Source organism: Somniosus microcephalus, chromosome 5 (genome assembly GCF_052327205.1).
Source record: "Somniosus microcephalus isolate GS21.2 chromosome 5, FLI_Smic_1.0, whole genome shotgun sequence".
NCBI lineage: Eukaryota > Metazoa > Chordata > Chondrichthyes > Squaliformes > Somniosidae > Somniosus > Somniosus microcephalus.
Window position 1 is genome coordinate 79,446,581 of NC_140991.1, and position 16,364 is coordinate 79,462,944.

A 16,364-nucleotide genomic window follows, 5' to 3' on the forward strand; every position below is an offset into this window, starting at 1 on the left:
TCAAAATCACTAACGAAGTGGTACTCGGTAAAATAATGGGACTCAAGGCGGATAAATCACCTGGACCTGATGGCTTACATCCTAGGGTCTTGAGGGAAGTGGCGGTAGGGATTGTGGATGCATTGGTAATAATTTTCCAAAACTCCCTGGACTCAGCAAAGGTCCCGGCAGACTGGAAAACTGCTAATGTAACACCCTTATTTAAAAAGGGCAGTAGACAGAAGGCTGGAAACTATAGACCGGTTACCCTAACATCTGTGGTAGGTAAAATATTGGAGTCCATTATTAAGGAGACAGTAACAGGACATTTGGATAATCATAATTTAATAGGACAAAGTCAGCATGGTTTTATGAAGGGGAAGTCATGTTTGACAAATTTGCTGGAGTTCTTTGAGGAAGTAACATATAGGGTGGATAAAGGGGAACCAGTGGACGTAGTGTATTTAGACTTCCAAAAGGCATTTGACAAGGTTCCACACAAAAGATTATTGCTTAAGATAAAAAAATCACGGGATTGGGGGTAATATTCTGGCATGGATAGAGGATTGGCTATCTAACAGAAGGCAGAGAGTTGGGATAAATGGTTCATTCTCAGACTGGCAATCAGTAACTAGTGGTGTTCTGCAGGGGTCAGTGCTGGGTCCCCAACTCTTTACAATCTATATTAACGATTTGGAGGAGGGGACCGAGTGTAACATATCAAAGTTTGCAGATAATACTAAGATGGGAGGGAAAGTAGTGAGTGAGGAGGACATAAAAAACCTGCAAGGGGACATAGACAGGCTAAGGAAGTGGGCAGAGATTAGGCAGATGGAATACAATACTGGAAAGTGTGAGGTTATGCACTTTGGCAGCAAAAATCATAGAGCAAGTTATTATATTAATGGCAAGAAACTGGAAAGTACTGAAGTACAAAGGGATCTGGGTTTAAAAGAGAAATTAAAGAAGCATGCAATAAGGGCACAGCAGTCATCATGGGTGACTTTAATCTACATATAGATTGGGCCAACCAAATGAGTAACAATACTGTGGAGGAGGAATTCCTGGAGTGTTTACGGGATGGTTTCCTGGACCAATATGTCGAGGAACCAACCAGAGATCAGGCCATCTTAGACTGGGTATTATGTAACGAGAAAGGATTAATTAGCAATCTTGTTGTAAGAGGCCCCTTGGGTCAGAGCGATCATAATATGATCGAATTCTTCATTAAGATGGAGAATGAAGTAGTTGACTCGGAGACTAGGGTCCTCAATTTAAATAAAGGAAACTATGATGGTCTGAGGAGCAAGTTGGGTAGGATTGATTGGGGAATGGCACTCAAAGGGTTGACGGTGGATAGGCAATGGCAAACATTCAAAGACCGAATGGATGAACTACAGAATTTGTTCATCCCAGTTTGGCATAAAAATAAAACAAAAAAGGTGACCCAACCGTGGCTAACAAGGGAAGTTAGGGATAGCATAAGGTCCAAGGAGAGGGCATATAAATTGGCCAGAAAAAGCAATAATCCTGAGGATTGGGAGCAGTTTAGGATTCAACAAAGGAGGACAAAGGGATTAATTAAGAAAGGGAAAATAGAATGTGAGAGTAAGCTTGCAGAGAACATAAAAACTGACTGTAAAAGCTTTTATAGATATGTGAAGAGAAAAAGATTGGTGAAGTCAAGCGTAGGTCCCTTGCAGTCAGAATCGGGGGAATTTATAATGGGGAACAAAGAAATGGCAGACCAACTAAATACATATTTTGGTTCTGTCTTCACAAAGGAGGACACAAATAACCTCCCAGAGATGCCGGGGAACATAGGGTCTGATGAAAGGGTGGAACTGAAAGAAATCAGTATTTGTAGGGAAATGGTGTTAGGAAAATTGATGGGACTGAAGGCCGATAAATCCCCAGGGCCTGATAATCTACATCCCAGGGTACGTAAGGAAGTGGCCCTAGAAATAGTAGATGCATTGCTGGTCATCTTCCAGAACTTGATAGACTCTGGAACGGTACCCATGGATTGGCGGGTAGCTAATGTTACCCCACTATTCAAAAAAGGTGGTAGAGAAAAGGCGGGGAATTATAGACCGGTAAGCTTGACATCGGTAGTGGGGAAAATGCTAGAGTCCATTATAAAAGATGTAATAGCAGAGCACTTGGAAAGCAGTGACTGGATCGGACAAAGTCAACATGGATTTACAAAAGGTAAATCATGCTTGACTAATCTACTGGAATTTTTTGAGAATGTAACTGGTAAAATAGATAAGGGAGAACCAGTGGATGTGGTGTATTTGGACTTTCAGAAGGCTTTCGATAAGGTCCCGCATAAGAGATTAGCGTGCAAAATTAAGGCACATGGGATTGGGGGCAAGGTATTGACTTGGATAGAGAACTGGTTGGCGGACAGAAAGCAAAGAGTTGGAATAAACGGTCATTTTCCGAGTGGCAGGCAGTGACTAGTGGGGTACCACAAGGATCGGTCCTAGGACCCCAGCTGTTCACAATATATATAAATGATCTGGACGAGGGAATTGGATGTAATATCTCCAAATTTGCAGACGACACAAAGCTGGGTGGGAGGGTATGCTGTGAGGAGGATGTTGTGAAACTCCAGCACGATTTGGACAGGTTGGGTGATTGGGCAGAAACATGGCAAATGCACTATAATGTGGATAAATGTGAGGTTATCCACTTTGGTGGCAAAAACAGGAAGGCAGATTATTATTTGAATGGTAATAGATTGGGAGAAGGGGAAGTGCAAAGAGACCTGGGTGTTCTTGTACACCAGTCGCTGAAGGTAAGCATGCAGGTGCAGCAGGCGGTTAAGAAGGCAAATGGTATGTTGGCCTTCGTAGCAAGAGGGTTCGAGTACAAGAACAAGGATATCTTGCTGCAGTTGTACAGGGCCTTGGTGAGACCACACCTTGAGTATTGTGTGCAGTTTTGGTCACCTTACCTGAGGAAGGACGTTCTTGCCATGGACGGAGTGCAGCGAAGATTCACCAGGCTAATACCTGGGATGGCAGGAATGATGTATGAGGAGAGATTGTGTCGATTGGGCTTATACTCACTGGAGTTTAGAAGATTGAGAGGGGATCTCATCGAAACCTATAAAATTCTGTCAGGCCTGGACAGACTAGATGCAGGAAGGATGTTTCTGATGGCCGGGGAGTCCAGAACCAGGGGTCATAGTCTAAGGATAAGGGGTAAGCCATTTAGGACTGAAATGAGGAGGAATTTCTTCACCCAGAGAGTGGTGAACCTGTGGAATTTTCTGCCACAGAGGGCGGTGGAGGCCAGTTCATTAAGTATATTCAAGAAAGAGTTGGATATATTTCTTAAGGCTAAAGGGACCAAGGGATATGCGGAGAAGGCAGCGACCGGGTACTGAATTTGGATGATCAGCCATGATCTCATTGAATGGCGGAGCAGGCTCGAAGGGCCGAATGGCCTACTCCTGCTCCTATCTTCTATGTTTCTATGTCCTGGTGCACGATACTCAAAAGGTTAGTATGCAGGTGCAGCAAGTGATTAAGAAGGCCAATGGAATGTTGGCTTTCATTGCTAGGGGGATAGAATATAAAAATAGGGAGGTATTGCTTCAGTTGTACAAGGTATTGGTGAGACCGCACCTGGAATACTGCATACAGTTTTGGTGTCCATACTTAAGAAAAGACATACTTGCTCTCGAATCAGTACAAAGAAGGTTCACTCGGTTAATCCCGGGGATGAGGGGATGGACATATGAGGAGAGGTTGAGTAGATTGGGACTCTACTCATTGGAGTTCAGAAGAATGAGAGGCGATCTTATTGAAACATATAAGATTATGAAGGGGTTGGATCGGGTGGATGCGGGGAGGATGTTCCCGATGATGGGTGAAACTAGAACTAGGGGGCATAGTCTTAGAATAAGGGGCTGCTCTTTCAAAACTGAGATGAGGAGGAACTACTTCACTCAGAGGGTGGTAGGTCCATGGAATATGCTGCCCCAAAAAGCTGTAGAAGCTACATCATTACATAAATTTAAAACAGAAATAGACAGTTTCCTAGAAGTAAAGGGAATTAAGGGTTACGGGGAGCAGGCAGGAATTTGGACATGAGTCTCGGTTCGGATCGGTCATGGCCCTGTGGGTAGCGGAGCGGGCCCAGGGGCCGTGTAGCCTGATCCTGCTCCTATTTCATGTGTCTAATTCTGTTAGATTCAGGAGATGGTTCTGTGATAGTAGATTGGCGGTTAGGATCAGATCAGCCATTATCTTATTGAATGGCGGAGCAGGCTCGAGGGGCCGATTGGCCTACTCCTGCTCCTATTTCTTATGTTCTTATGTTCTTATGCATTTGGTGGTGGGATCACTTTGGAGGTGGCGGAAATGGCGGAGGATGATCCGTTGAATGTGAAGGCTGGTGGGGTGAAAGGTGAGGGCAAGGGGAACCCTATCATGGTTCCAGGAGGGAGGGGCAGGGGTGAGGGCGGAAGTGCGGGAGATGGAACGGGCATGGTCGAGGGCCGTGTCAACCACGGTAGAGGGGAATCCTCGGTTGAGGAAAAAGGAAGACATGTCGAAAGCACTGGTGTGGAAGGTGGCATTATCGGAGCAGATGCGGCGGAGACGGAGAAACTGGGAGAATGGAATAGAGTCCTTACAGGAGGCAGGGTGGGAGGAAGTGTAGTCCAGGTAGCTGTGGGAGTCAGTGAGCTTGTAGTGAATGTTGGTCAATAACCTATCCCCAGAGATAGAGACGGAGAAGTCAAGGAAGGGAAGGGAAGAGTCAGAGATGGATCATGTGAAGGTGAGGGAAGGGTGGAAATTGGAGGCAAAGTGAATGAAATTGTCTAGTTCAGGGCGAGAGCAGGAAACGGCACCGATACTGTCATCAATGTATCGGAAAAAGAGTTGAGAGTGGGGACCCGAGTAGGACTGGAACAAAGAGTGTTCCACATATCCCACAAAAAGGCAGGCATAGCTAGGACCCATGCGGGTACCCATAGCAGCACCTTTGATTTGGAGGAAATGAGTGGAGTCAAAGGAGAAGTTGTTCAATGTGAGAACAAGTTCAGCCAGGCGGAGGAGGGTAGTGGTGGATGGGGACTGGTCGGGCCTCTGTTCAAGGAAGAAGCGGAGCGCCCTCAGGCCATCCTGGTGGGGGATGGAGGTGTAGAGGGACTGTACGTCCATGGTGAAAAGGAAGCGGTTGGGGCCAGGAAACTGGAAACTGTTAAAGTGGTGGAGGGCGTCCGAAGCGTCGCGGATGTAGGTGGGAAGAGGCTGGACAAGAGGAGAAAAGATAGAGTCGAGATAGGAAAAGATAAGTTCCGTGGGGCAAGAACAGGCTGAAACAATGGGTCTACCAGGGCAGTCTTGTTTGTGGATCTTGGGAAGGAGGTAGAAGTGGGCTGTATGAGGTTCGTGGCCGCAGGGGGAAGATCTCCAGAGGAGATGAGGTCAGTGACAGTCTTGGAAACGGTGGTTTGATGTTCGGTAGTGGGGTCATGGTCCAGGTGGAGGTAGGAGGAGGTGTCAGAGAGTTGGCGTTCAGCTTCCGCTAGGTAGAGGTCAGTTCGCCAAACAACAACAGCACCACCCTTGTCAGCAGGTTTAATGACAATGTCAGGGTTGGATCTAAGAGAATGGAGTGCTGCAAGTTCATCAGCGGGAGGTAGGTTGGAGTGAGTGAGGGGAGCAGAGAAATGGAGACGGCCGATGTCACGGTGGTAGTTAGCGATGAAAAGGTCTAGAGAGGGTAAGAGGCCAGGGGGAGGGGTCCAGGTAGAATGGGAATTCTGAAAGCGGGAGAAAGGGTCAGCCATGCGGGGGGAAGACTCCTGGCCAGAGAAGTGGGCATGGACACGAAGGCGGCGGAAAAAGAGCTCAACATTTCGAGACGCCCTCCGCCACTTTAACAGTTTCCCGTTTCCTGGCCCCAACCGCTTCCTTTTCACCATGGATGTACAATCCCTCTACACCTCCATCCCCCACCAGGATGGCCTGAGGGCGCTCCGCTTCTTCCTTGAACGGAGGCCTGACCAGTCCCCATCCACCACTACCCTCCTCCGCCTGGCTGAACTTGTTTTCACATTGAACAACTTCTCCTTTGACTCCACTCATTTCCTCCAAATCAAAGGTGCTGCTATGGGTACCCGCATGGGTCCTAGCTATGCTTGCCTTTTTGTGGGATATGTGGAACACTCTTTGTTCCAGTCCTACTCGGGTCCCCTCCCTCACCTCTTTTTCCGATACATTGATGACTGTATCGGTGCCGTTTCCTGCTCTCGCCCTGAACTAGACAATTTCATTCACTTTGCCTCCAATTTCCACCCTTCCCTCACCTTCACATGGTCCATCTCTGACCCTTCCCTTCCCTTCCTCGACTTCTCCGTCTCTATCTCTGGGGATAGGTTATTGACCAACATTCACTACAAGCCCACTGACTCCCACAGCTACTTGGACTACACTTGCCCCCACCCTGCCTCCTATAAGGACTCTATTCCATTCTCCCAGTTTCTCCGTCTCCGCCGCATCTGCTCCGAAGATGCCACCTTCCACACCAGTGCTTCCGACATGTCTTCCTTTTTCCTCAACCGAGGATTCCCCTCTACTGTGGTTAACACGGCCCTCGACTGTATCCGTTCTATCTCCCGCACTTCTGCCCTCACCCCTGCCCCTCCCTCCCGGAACCACGATAGGGTTCCCCTTGTCCTCACCTTTCACCCCACCAGCTTCCACATTCAATGGATCATCCTCCACCATTTCCGCCACCTCCAAAGTGATCCCACCACCAAACGCATCTTCCCCTCCCCTCCCCTTTCAGCATTCGGTAGGGACCGCTCCCTCCGAGACACCCTAGTCCACTCCTCTATCACCCCCAGCACCCCTTCCCCTTCGCCTGGCACCTTCCCGTGCAAGCGCAGGAGATGTAACACCTGCCCTTATACCTCCCCCTTCTCACTGTCCAGGGCCCCAAACACCCCTTCCAGGCGAAACAGCGATTTACTTGTACTTCTTGCAATCTAGTATACTGTATTCGCTGCTCACGATGTGGTCTCCTCTACATTGGGGAGACCAAACGCAGATTGGGTGACCGTTTTGCGGAACACCTCCGTTCAGTCCGTAAGGATGACCCCGAGCTTCCGGTCGCCTGTCATTTTAATTCACCGCCCCATTCCCCTCGGACCTCACCGTCCTCGGCCTCTTGCATTGTTCCATGGAAGCTCACCGTAAACTCGAGGAACAGCACCTCATCTTCCAATTAGGCACTTTACAGCCTTCCGGACTCAATATCGAGTTCAACAATTTCAGATCATAACCTCGGCCCCTATTACATTTTTACTTATATTTTTTATCCACACCTTTGTTTTGGCCCTTTTCACCCCCCCCCCCTTTCTTTTTTTTTCCTCTCTCCCACATGGCAGCTGTCTCCCATTCTGCCAGCGCATTTCACACCTAATCTAGAGCCGTCTTTTGTCTCCACTAGTCCTTTCACCATCTCGTCTCGTTTTGAATACCTCTTAATGTCTCTTCACTTCTCTTTTGTTCTCTCCCAGCCTGGCCTCTTAATCTATTTCATTTCCTGTGCTTCTTTAGTCTTGACAAAGGGTTTACCCGAAACGTTGACTCTATTTTCTCTCCACGGATGTTGCCTGGCCTGCTGAGTTTTTCCAGAATTTTCTGTTGTTATTTTGGATATCTACAAACTTGGTCTTTTGGTTTGGGAGGGAATGATGTACTTATTAAAGGAAGTACAGACCAACAGATTAGAAATGCCCTTAAGTGGAACAAATAATTTAAATGTAACTTGTGTTTGTCACTAATATGTGAAGCAACAAAGATTCCTGTGCCAGCTAAATGCTGTGGTCGAGGAATTTAATCAATATTATGGAAGCTGTTTGTTGTTGGAACCACAATGAATGTATCTACGTTGTAATAATTACATCGGCCCTAAAATTGCGGTGTCTGTGACAGCGTACTCGGAGAGTATGCCGTTGTAATCCCTTTGAAATACCTGCAAGTTCTGGATTTCTGCAAGCCCATTGGGCCTGCTTGCATCAGCATAAGGGGATATCTAAGCCTTAAATTAAACATTTACATATCCAAATTATGCACACACATTTTGTTGAATGAATTTATGCAAATATTGGCCCAGATTACAATTTTAATGTGTGAAATTATCAACAAAATTAAATTTGTAGAGTTTGGTGGAATTAAGGTAATTATGATTAAAATTAAAATTCTGTTGATTGTATAATTTTTACATTTCGAGATTCCATTGCATATTATTATGGGATTACTTTTGTAATTGATTGCAATGGAATTCTCCTTTGTCATTGGACGACCGGGCCCACGTGGTCCCAGGTACGCTTCCAAGCTGCCTGTGTCCCTGGACCTCTACACTGCCCTCCACCTTGAGGCCGGAGACCACAACTCTTCGCAGCCTGGGCACCAGCAGGTAATTTTGTAACTGTTTCGCGGGTCGAAAGTGTACTCCGGAGGCACGCCTCCGACCGCAATTTCTATATATTGTATGAATTAGAGATTTAACTTCAGATTTTTTTTTTATTATTTGCCCTCCATGTTTCATATGCCTTCCCCAGATAGGAGAATGGGCTAATGATTTTCTCATAAACCTCTGCAATTGCTGCTCTGCAGTCAGTCACTTGAGGTGAAGCAGAAGAAACTTGGGCTGACTGACCATCTAATTTTCCTTACACTGCTATGAGGAAGTACCCAGATTCTGATAGTTATCTCACAACAGCAGCATGGCTGAGGTTGGGAGCTCATAGTGTGGGGAATTGTAATTATAAACCCACATCCTTCCATTGTGTGGACAGCCTGTTGGAGACTCTTTGAAGGAGTTGGTAAGTTTTAAATGAAAAGAGAGCTCTGCACAGTTGGAAGCAATTGATTGATCTCACTAACAATGGACCGGATTTGGCGTTAAGAATAACGGTGAGGCTATCAGCGCTCACCATTATTAAGTACATCAGACAGCAACGTCCAGCATCTGCATATGCAAAGTTAAACGCAGAAATCAGGAAGTTGCTGTCCGAGTTGCCCTGCTCCTCCAAAAGACTCCGCATTCACATACATGCAACGGCGTGAAGTTGTGGTACTTACCTACTGAATACCCATTAAACATGCCAGAAAAAGTTAGGGCTTGTCCAATCATGTGTAAGTGATTTTTTAATGGGGTAGTAACTGCCAAACAACATCTCTGACACTGAAAATGTACTTTTACATGAGTGAAGTCTCATTCCTTCAGATTTTAATTATTGCAGGAGATTTTTTTTTATTTACTTTTTCTTTTTGTCTCTTATCTCTCTCTCTCCCTCTCTCTCTTAATCCCATCTTTCTTTCCCTCTTTTTATTTCACTTTTTGTACATGATTTTATATTGAATTAAATATTGTAACTTACACTTCCTAGTTTAGACTCTGCATGCCTCAGTAAGGGTTCTTCAGTTTGATTGGTTGAGGAGACACACTGTTGCTTGTCCTGTTCACCCAGGTTTCAGATCCCCTGTAGAGGGCGCTGCACTGTTTCAGCTTTCTAATTACTGCAACTCGCAGTGTGAAAGGCCTCAAAAGACTGTGGGCAAGTGTAAGTGTAATGAACGGCGAGCGCCGTTTGTTTGCTGCTGGCCGCAAAATCCAGGTTAATATAGTAATAATTAATCACTATTATTAATCTAATTTTATTTTCAAGTGTATGATTTGGGGAGGTGTGGGGTGTGGGGGGTTGGCCTTCCTTAATAGCCAGCCCTCCCCAAGTAACTTGCTGGATTATGAGGCTTAGCTTTAAAGTTGGTTTTCATTTCCACATATTTTCTCTTTTGCTTGCAGGTTGTGGTGGGATTTTTACAGCTCCTAATGGAGAGATTCATTCACCAAACTACCCCAGTCCTTATGGCAATAATGTAGATTGTTCCTGGGTCATCACTGTGGATAACCACTACCGCATCCTGCTTGACTTCACTGACTTTGACCTTGAACATCATCAATCATGTGATTCTGACTATGTAGCTGTAAGTCAGAAAAATAACTATTATATCAATAATTTATTTTAAAATGGAGTTAGGTAGTTGCATGAAAAAGAGTTTTATTAAAGGGTACGGGGAGTGGTATTTTAAAAGATTAGGTAATTATTAGTAAATCAGTACAATATTTGTGTCTGTATCAATATGTGTACTATTTAAATTTTGAAGGCTCTCCCAGTCCTCCTTCATCAAAACTCAGTTCCAGCCCACTCTGATTTACCCTCCAAAACACTTGCCTCAAGATCCTACACAGATTCTGATGTCAATGCTGGATTATACATCAGATTTCAGGAGGAATTTTTTAAAAAACTGAGCATAGTCATTTCTCCCCATTGTGACTGTGCAACCTGATACTTGGCACATGAATGGTTGATTAATTATAGTTTGGCCTCAACTGGGAATCATGAGCGTAGCTGCATGAAGCAGGCGAATGACTGTTACACCAGTAAATCCCTTTGTTTAGCCATAAATACAATAAAAGGAATCAGCTCATCTTTAGATGCATTTTCTGGTGAATGTTTATGCTCATTATGAAGACAGATGTCAGTGCTGGAGAATTTAATATTTCTTCCACTTTGACTGCCCAGTTTCATCACTGAGCATTTTGTGATCAAAAAGGGCCGGATGCAAAGTAAAGCTCCCCCTGCACTGCTTCAGTATTCTGCTTCAACTCCAACTTCAAAAAAGCATTCACTACTGAACTTTTCAGTTTTCTACATCAGCCAACATTATAGTCTCTCTTTTTTATTTAATATTATAGTCTCTCTTAAGAGATTTGCCAATATAATGTTGAAGTGTGGGTTTTTTAATGCTGCCAGTTTGTGCTAATTGGGGACTGGGTTGAGAATGCCTGAACTCATTTCAGGCAGTTTTTCCACAAGCACCAAGTCACACAACACCAGGTTATAGTCCAACAGCTTTATTTGAAATCACAAGCTTTCAGAGCGCTGCTCCTTCTTCAGGTGAAGTGGAGAAATGCATAAAGACACAGCTTATATAGTCAGAGAATCATGTCAGATGTTTACAGGTAACCTTTCCAACTGCCATTTATCACACCTCGGCAGAGAGATAATCACAGCAGTCAAAGGTGTGAATGGTGTCCAAACAGGTCAGTCAGGGAAACATTACATCAAAGAACAATGAGGTGGGGTCACAAGGGGTCAAATATTGCAGATGCTGGGGTCTGTATGAAAAACAAAAAAACAGACAAAAAACATTTTTTTTGGCTGGAAATCACAGCAGGTCCGGCCGCATCTGTGTAGAGAGAACAAGCCAATGTCGACTCGAGTCTGGATGACCCTGCATCAGGTGGGGTTACATGTAGCGTGACATGAACCCAAGATCTCGGTTGAGGCCGTCCTCATGGGTGCGGAACTTGGCTATCAGTTTCTGCTCGACGATTTTGCGTTGTCGTGTGTCTCGAAGGCCACCTTGGAGAATGCTTACCCGAAGATCGGAGGCTGAATGTCCTTGACTGCTGAAGTGTTCCCCGACTGGGAGGGAACACTCCTGCCTGGTGATTGTTGCGCGGTGTCCGTTCATCCGTTGTCGCAGTGTCTGCATGGTCTCGCCGATGTACCATGCTCCGGGGCATCCTTTCCTGCAACGTATGAGGTAGACAACGTTGGCCGAGTCACATGAGTATGTACCATGTACCTGGTGGGTGGTGTCCTCACGTGTGATGATGGTATCTGTGTTGATGATCTGGCATGTCTTGCAGAGGTTGCTGTTGCAGGGTTGTATGGTGTCGCGGTCGCTGTTCTCCTGAAAGCTGGGTAATTTGCTGCGAACGATGGTCTGTTTGAGGTTAGGCGGCTGTTTGAAAGCGAGTAGTGGAGGCGTGGGGATGGCCTTAGCGAGGTGTTCGTCGTCATCGATGACATGTTGAAGGCTGCGAAGAACATGGCGTAGTTTCTCCGCTCCGGGGAAGTACTGGACGACGAAGGGTACTCTGTTGGTTGTGTCCCGTGTTTGTCTTCTGAGGAGGTCTATGCGATTTTTCGCTGTGGCCCGTCGGAACTGTCGAAAAGACTACACGATAACATCAACAAGTTCCATCCCACCATCAAACTCACCATGGACTACTCCTCAGAATCAGTCTCATTCCTGGACACACGAATCTCCATCAAAGACGGACACCTCAGCACTTCACTCTACCGCAAGCCCACGGACAACCTCACGATGCTTCACTTCTCCAGCTTCCACCCTAACCACATTAAAGAAGCCATCCCCTATGGACAAGCCCTGCGAATACACAGGATCTGCTCAGACGAGGAGGAACGTGATGGACACCTACAGACACTGAAAGACGCCCTTGTAAGAACGGGATATGACGCTCGACTCGTCGATCGACAGTTCCGACGGGCCACAGCGAAAAATCGCATAGACCTCCTCAGAAGACAAACACGGGACACAACCAACAGAGTACCCTTCGTCGTCCAGTACTTCCCCGGAGCGGAGAAACTACGCCATGTTCTTCGCAGCCTTCAACATGTCATCGATGACGACGAACACCTTGCTAAGGCCATCCCCACGCCTCCACTACTCGCTTTCAAACAGCCGCCTAACCTCAAACAGACCATCGTTCGCAGCAAATTACCCAGCTTTCAGGAGAACAGCGACCACGACACCACACAACCCTGCAACAGCAACCTCTGCAAGACATGCCAGATCATCAACACAGATACCATCATCACACGTGAGGACACCACCCACCAGGTACATGGTACATACTCATGTGACTCGGCCAACGTTGTCTACCTCATACGTTGCAGGAAAGGATGCCCTGGAGCATGGTACATCGGCAAGACCATGCAGACACTGCGACAACGGATGAACGGACACCGCGCAACAATCACCAGGCAGGAGTGTTCCCTCCCAGTCAGGGAACACTTCAGCAGTCAAGGACATTCAGCCTCCGATCTTCGGGTAAGCATTCTCCAAGGTGGCCTTCGAGACACACGACAACGCAAAATCGTCGAGCAGAAACTGATAGCCAAGTTCCGCACCCATGAGGACGGCCTCAACCGAGATCTTGGGTTCATGTCACGCTACATGTAACCCCACCTGATGCAGGGTCATCCAGACTCGAGTCGACATTGGCTTGTTCTCTCTACACAGATGCGGCCGGACCTGCTGTGATTTCCAGCCAAAAAAAATGTTTTTTGTCTGTTTTTTTTGTTTTTCATACAGACCCCAGCATCTGCAATATTTGACCCCTTGTGACCCCACCTCATTGTTCTTTGATGTAATGTTTCCCTGACTGACCTGTTTGGACACCATTCACACCTTTGACTGCTGTGATTATCTCTCTGCCGAGGTGTGATAAATGGCAGTTGGAAAGGTTACCTGTAAACATCTGACATGATTCTCTGACTATATAAGCTGTGTCTTTATGCATTTCTCCACTTCACCTGAAGAAGGAGCAGCGCTCCGAAAGCTTGTGATTTCAAATAAAGCTGTTGGACTATAACCTGGTGTTGTGTGACTTCTTACATTTGTCCACCCCAGTCCAACTCCGGCATCTCCACACCAAGTTAAGGCACATTGACTAGAAGTTTCTGCTTTAGTATTCTTGGCGAATTAATTGTCAGAAAAATCATGGGCTGCTGTATGGAATTTCCTGACATTTGCCTGGAGTGCTGAAACAGAAACTCTTCCCTATTGTTTCTGCAGAGCAAGGGAACTTTAGCTTGCATCTGTTCTGTGTTACACCCGTCCTGAGATTAGTTGATGCTGACACTGGGTACAAAAAGTGGAAGAAATGCACCAAATTCCAACACTGCCATTCTTCAGCATGATTAGCCCCAAATTTATCCAGAAAAAACACAATTAGAAGGAAGTGTCAATGTTGATCACCAGAACACAACACTTGTTCCAGTGAGGAATTTGATCACATGATGCAGCACTTAAACTTGCCACAATTGAAACTAGTGCCTCGTAAACCTAATCTTATATTGCTCAGGACATTGTATAAAATGTTCCTCATTAATTGCTGTATTTGAAATGAGTTCAGATAACCTAACCTGAGCTGGTTCACTTTGCACTCTCTCTCAATTTGGCACAAGTGGACCTGTTTCTTCTGAGCATCTTGTAGATTTTGTTTAAAACTAAGCCTTGCTTGTGTTTTGCATGGAAATACCTGCGCTGTGAACTTGCAAATTAAAGCTAGAGATTAACTGCAGACCCAGAGATGTAATCATTTCCAGTGACACTTCCTTTTTATGGGGGCTGCATCCTCTAAGCCTGTATTTCAGGCGAGCCTTAATTATACATCCGAGTGGAAAATAAGCACGTTTCTTCACTCTGCAGCATCCTGTTTGTTAAAAAAAAGCAGAATTCGTGATTTTATTTTAGTTGTTCCAAAGTACCAGCACACACAGAAACATGTTGAAATATGAATCTGGAATATGATAAGATTAATTAAGCAGTTTTCTTGAATTCCTTAGTGATACTATTTATAAATCATGTCACTGGCACAGCTGCAGAGAGTGACTCACACAAAGGATGGAGGAGAACCGGCTAGATTAGTTTAAATATACATGCATCAGACGACTGGGGTTTCCTGCATGCAAATAAAAGGAACTGTGGTCCCTGGGAATGGTCATTGCATTAATTAAGACAGAACTGGAATGCAGGCTGAGGAATTGGAAACATATGTTCATTCAGCAGCCTTGTACAGTTTAACCCCTACGGCTACCAATCTACAATTAGGTTTTCAACAAGCTCTGCTCACCGCATTAAAACATGTTTGTGTTAACTTAATATCTACCTTTTATGAGTTTATTTCTTATCTGTGTGGCATTTTGTGAATAAATATATATTCATTTTTTTGACTTTCTTGAAATAATTAACATTAACTCGCAGCTAAGGTTATTGCTTGTTTGCTTGAAGATTTTTGTGCTCATAGAAATATAAAAGAACCTGAAAATATCTTAGTAATAATAACGAACAGGCGTATTTTCACCACAGCAAAATGGAGCATCATTTTGAGCATCTACATGATTGGCGCCAGTTGGTGAAACAGTTAACCTGATAATATTTGACTGTATCTGAGCTAATCTAGTTAATTGACAGTTGTGAGATATATATATATTTTCCCTTTTTTTTTAATCCACGCTTTCGTCTGGGCTTTTTTCTTCCCTCCCACGTGGCAGCTGTCCTTCATTCTGCCAGCGCCATTCACACTTCATCTAGATCCATCCTTTGTTCCTTGAATATCTCTCAATGTCTCTTAATCGCTCCTGCTTTCTATCCTATCTCTGAACTTCCCTTTTGTTCTTTCATCCCCCCCCCTTTCCCCACTTGCTTTAAAATCTATCCCTTATCCTGCTTTTTTTTCCGGTTCTGACGAAGGGTCTTCGACCTGAAACGTTAACTCCGTTTCTCTCTCCACGGATGCTGCCCTGGCCTGCTGAGTTTTTTCAGCATTTTCTGTTGTTATTATGTGAGATCAACATGCTGTCCTTCACTTTGATGAGCATAATTAAATCTTTATTTTCCCCTTTTTTCTTTGCCTTTTTAACTTTTCAAAACATGTTTTCAAACATTTACAGACAGATATAAATTTTTTGAAGCTGGTGTATGTTTGTGGGAGAGTGCACAGGGTTATCAGCATAGCTGTGCATATGCTAGTAATGTATATTTAAAGATCAGGATAATTTAGTCTTGTTCCTTATCCTTCAAAATGGTGAACAAGTGACCTGCTCTTTAACCTCACCTGTGCAGTCCTGCAACTGACCACTAGGAGGTAAATGTGGGTGTCACGGAGTGACTTGCCCATCAGTGTTTCTTCCTTCCCTGCATAAAAGCTCTGTGCCTCTCTGTCCTCGGTGTTCCGACAGGATCAGGAACTCTGCATGTGGAGAATCATGGATTGCCTTTCTTTTTGGCTGTTTCAGTTACTTATTTGCTCTATCTTAAATATTCAGTGTATAATGAAAAAATAAGGTGGCCTAAAATCAGTTTCCAAATAGATTGATCCATCTCACAGTAATGTTAAAAAGGAGTTGAGCTACAAGGGGATCTTCAGTGCTTCAGTCTCACTGCATGCATCTACTTTAATTAAACTAATGACCTAGCCATAGATCCACATTTTCACAGGTCTTTAATGGAGCTGCACTCCACTAATGCAAAAATGCCCTTTGCCTTAATTTTTCAGACCTAAACACCATGTTTCCCAGTAAACACATTGTTCCCAGTAAAATGTAACGTCCGAGTGATTTCAGAGATCACCACCCAGAAAAGTCGTCTTTGTTATCATGGCAGGATCTACCATTGTAATTGATTAATCATTTCATCAAATAGCAGGACTATTTAAGTAATGAATGAAAGCAAATAGCCACATTT

The 16,364-nt window shown here is 44.9% G+C and overlaps 1 protein-coding gene across 1 annotated transcript in view; it reads left to right on the top strand.

Annotated features, from left to right (window-relative positions):
- cubn (cubilin (intrinsic factor-cobalamin receptor)) overlaps positions 1–16,364 on the top strand; it is a 447,009-nt gene that overhangs the window by 159,388 nt on the left and 271,257 nt on the right. The window contains exon 23 of the mRNA XM_085987872.1: positions 9,823–10,004. Within this exon, the coding sequence (XP_085843998.1) occupies positions 9,823–10,004 (182 nt within the window). The remainder of the gene's footprint in view (positions 1–9,822; positions 10,005–16,364) is intronic.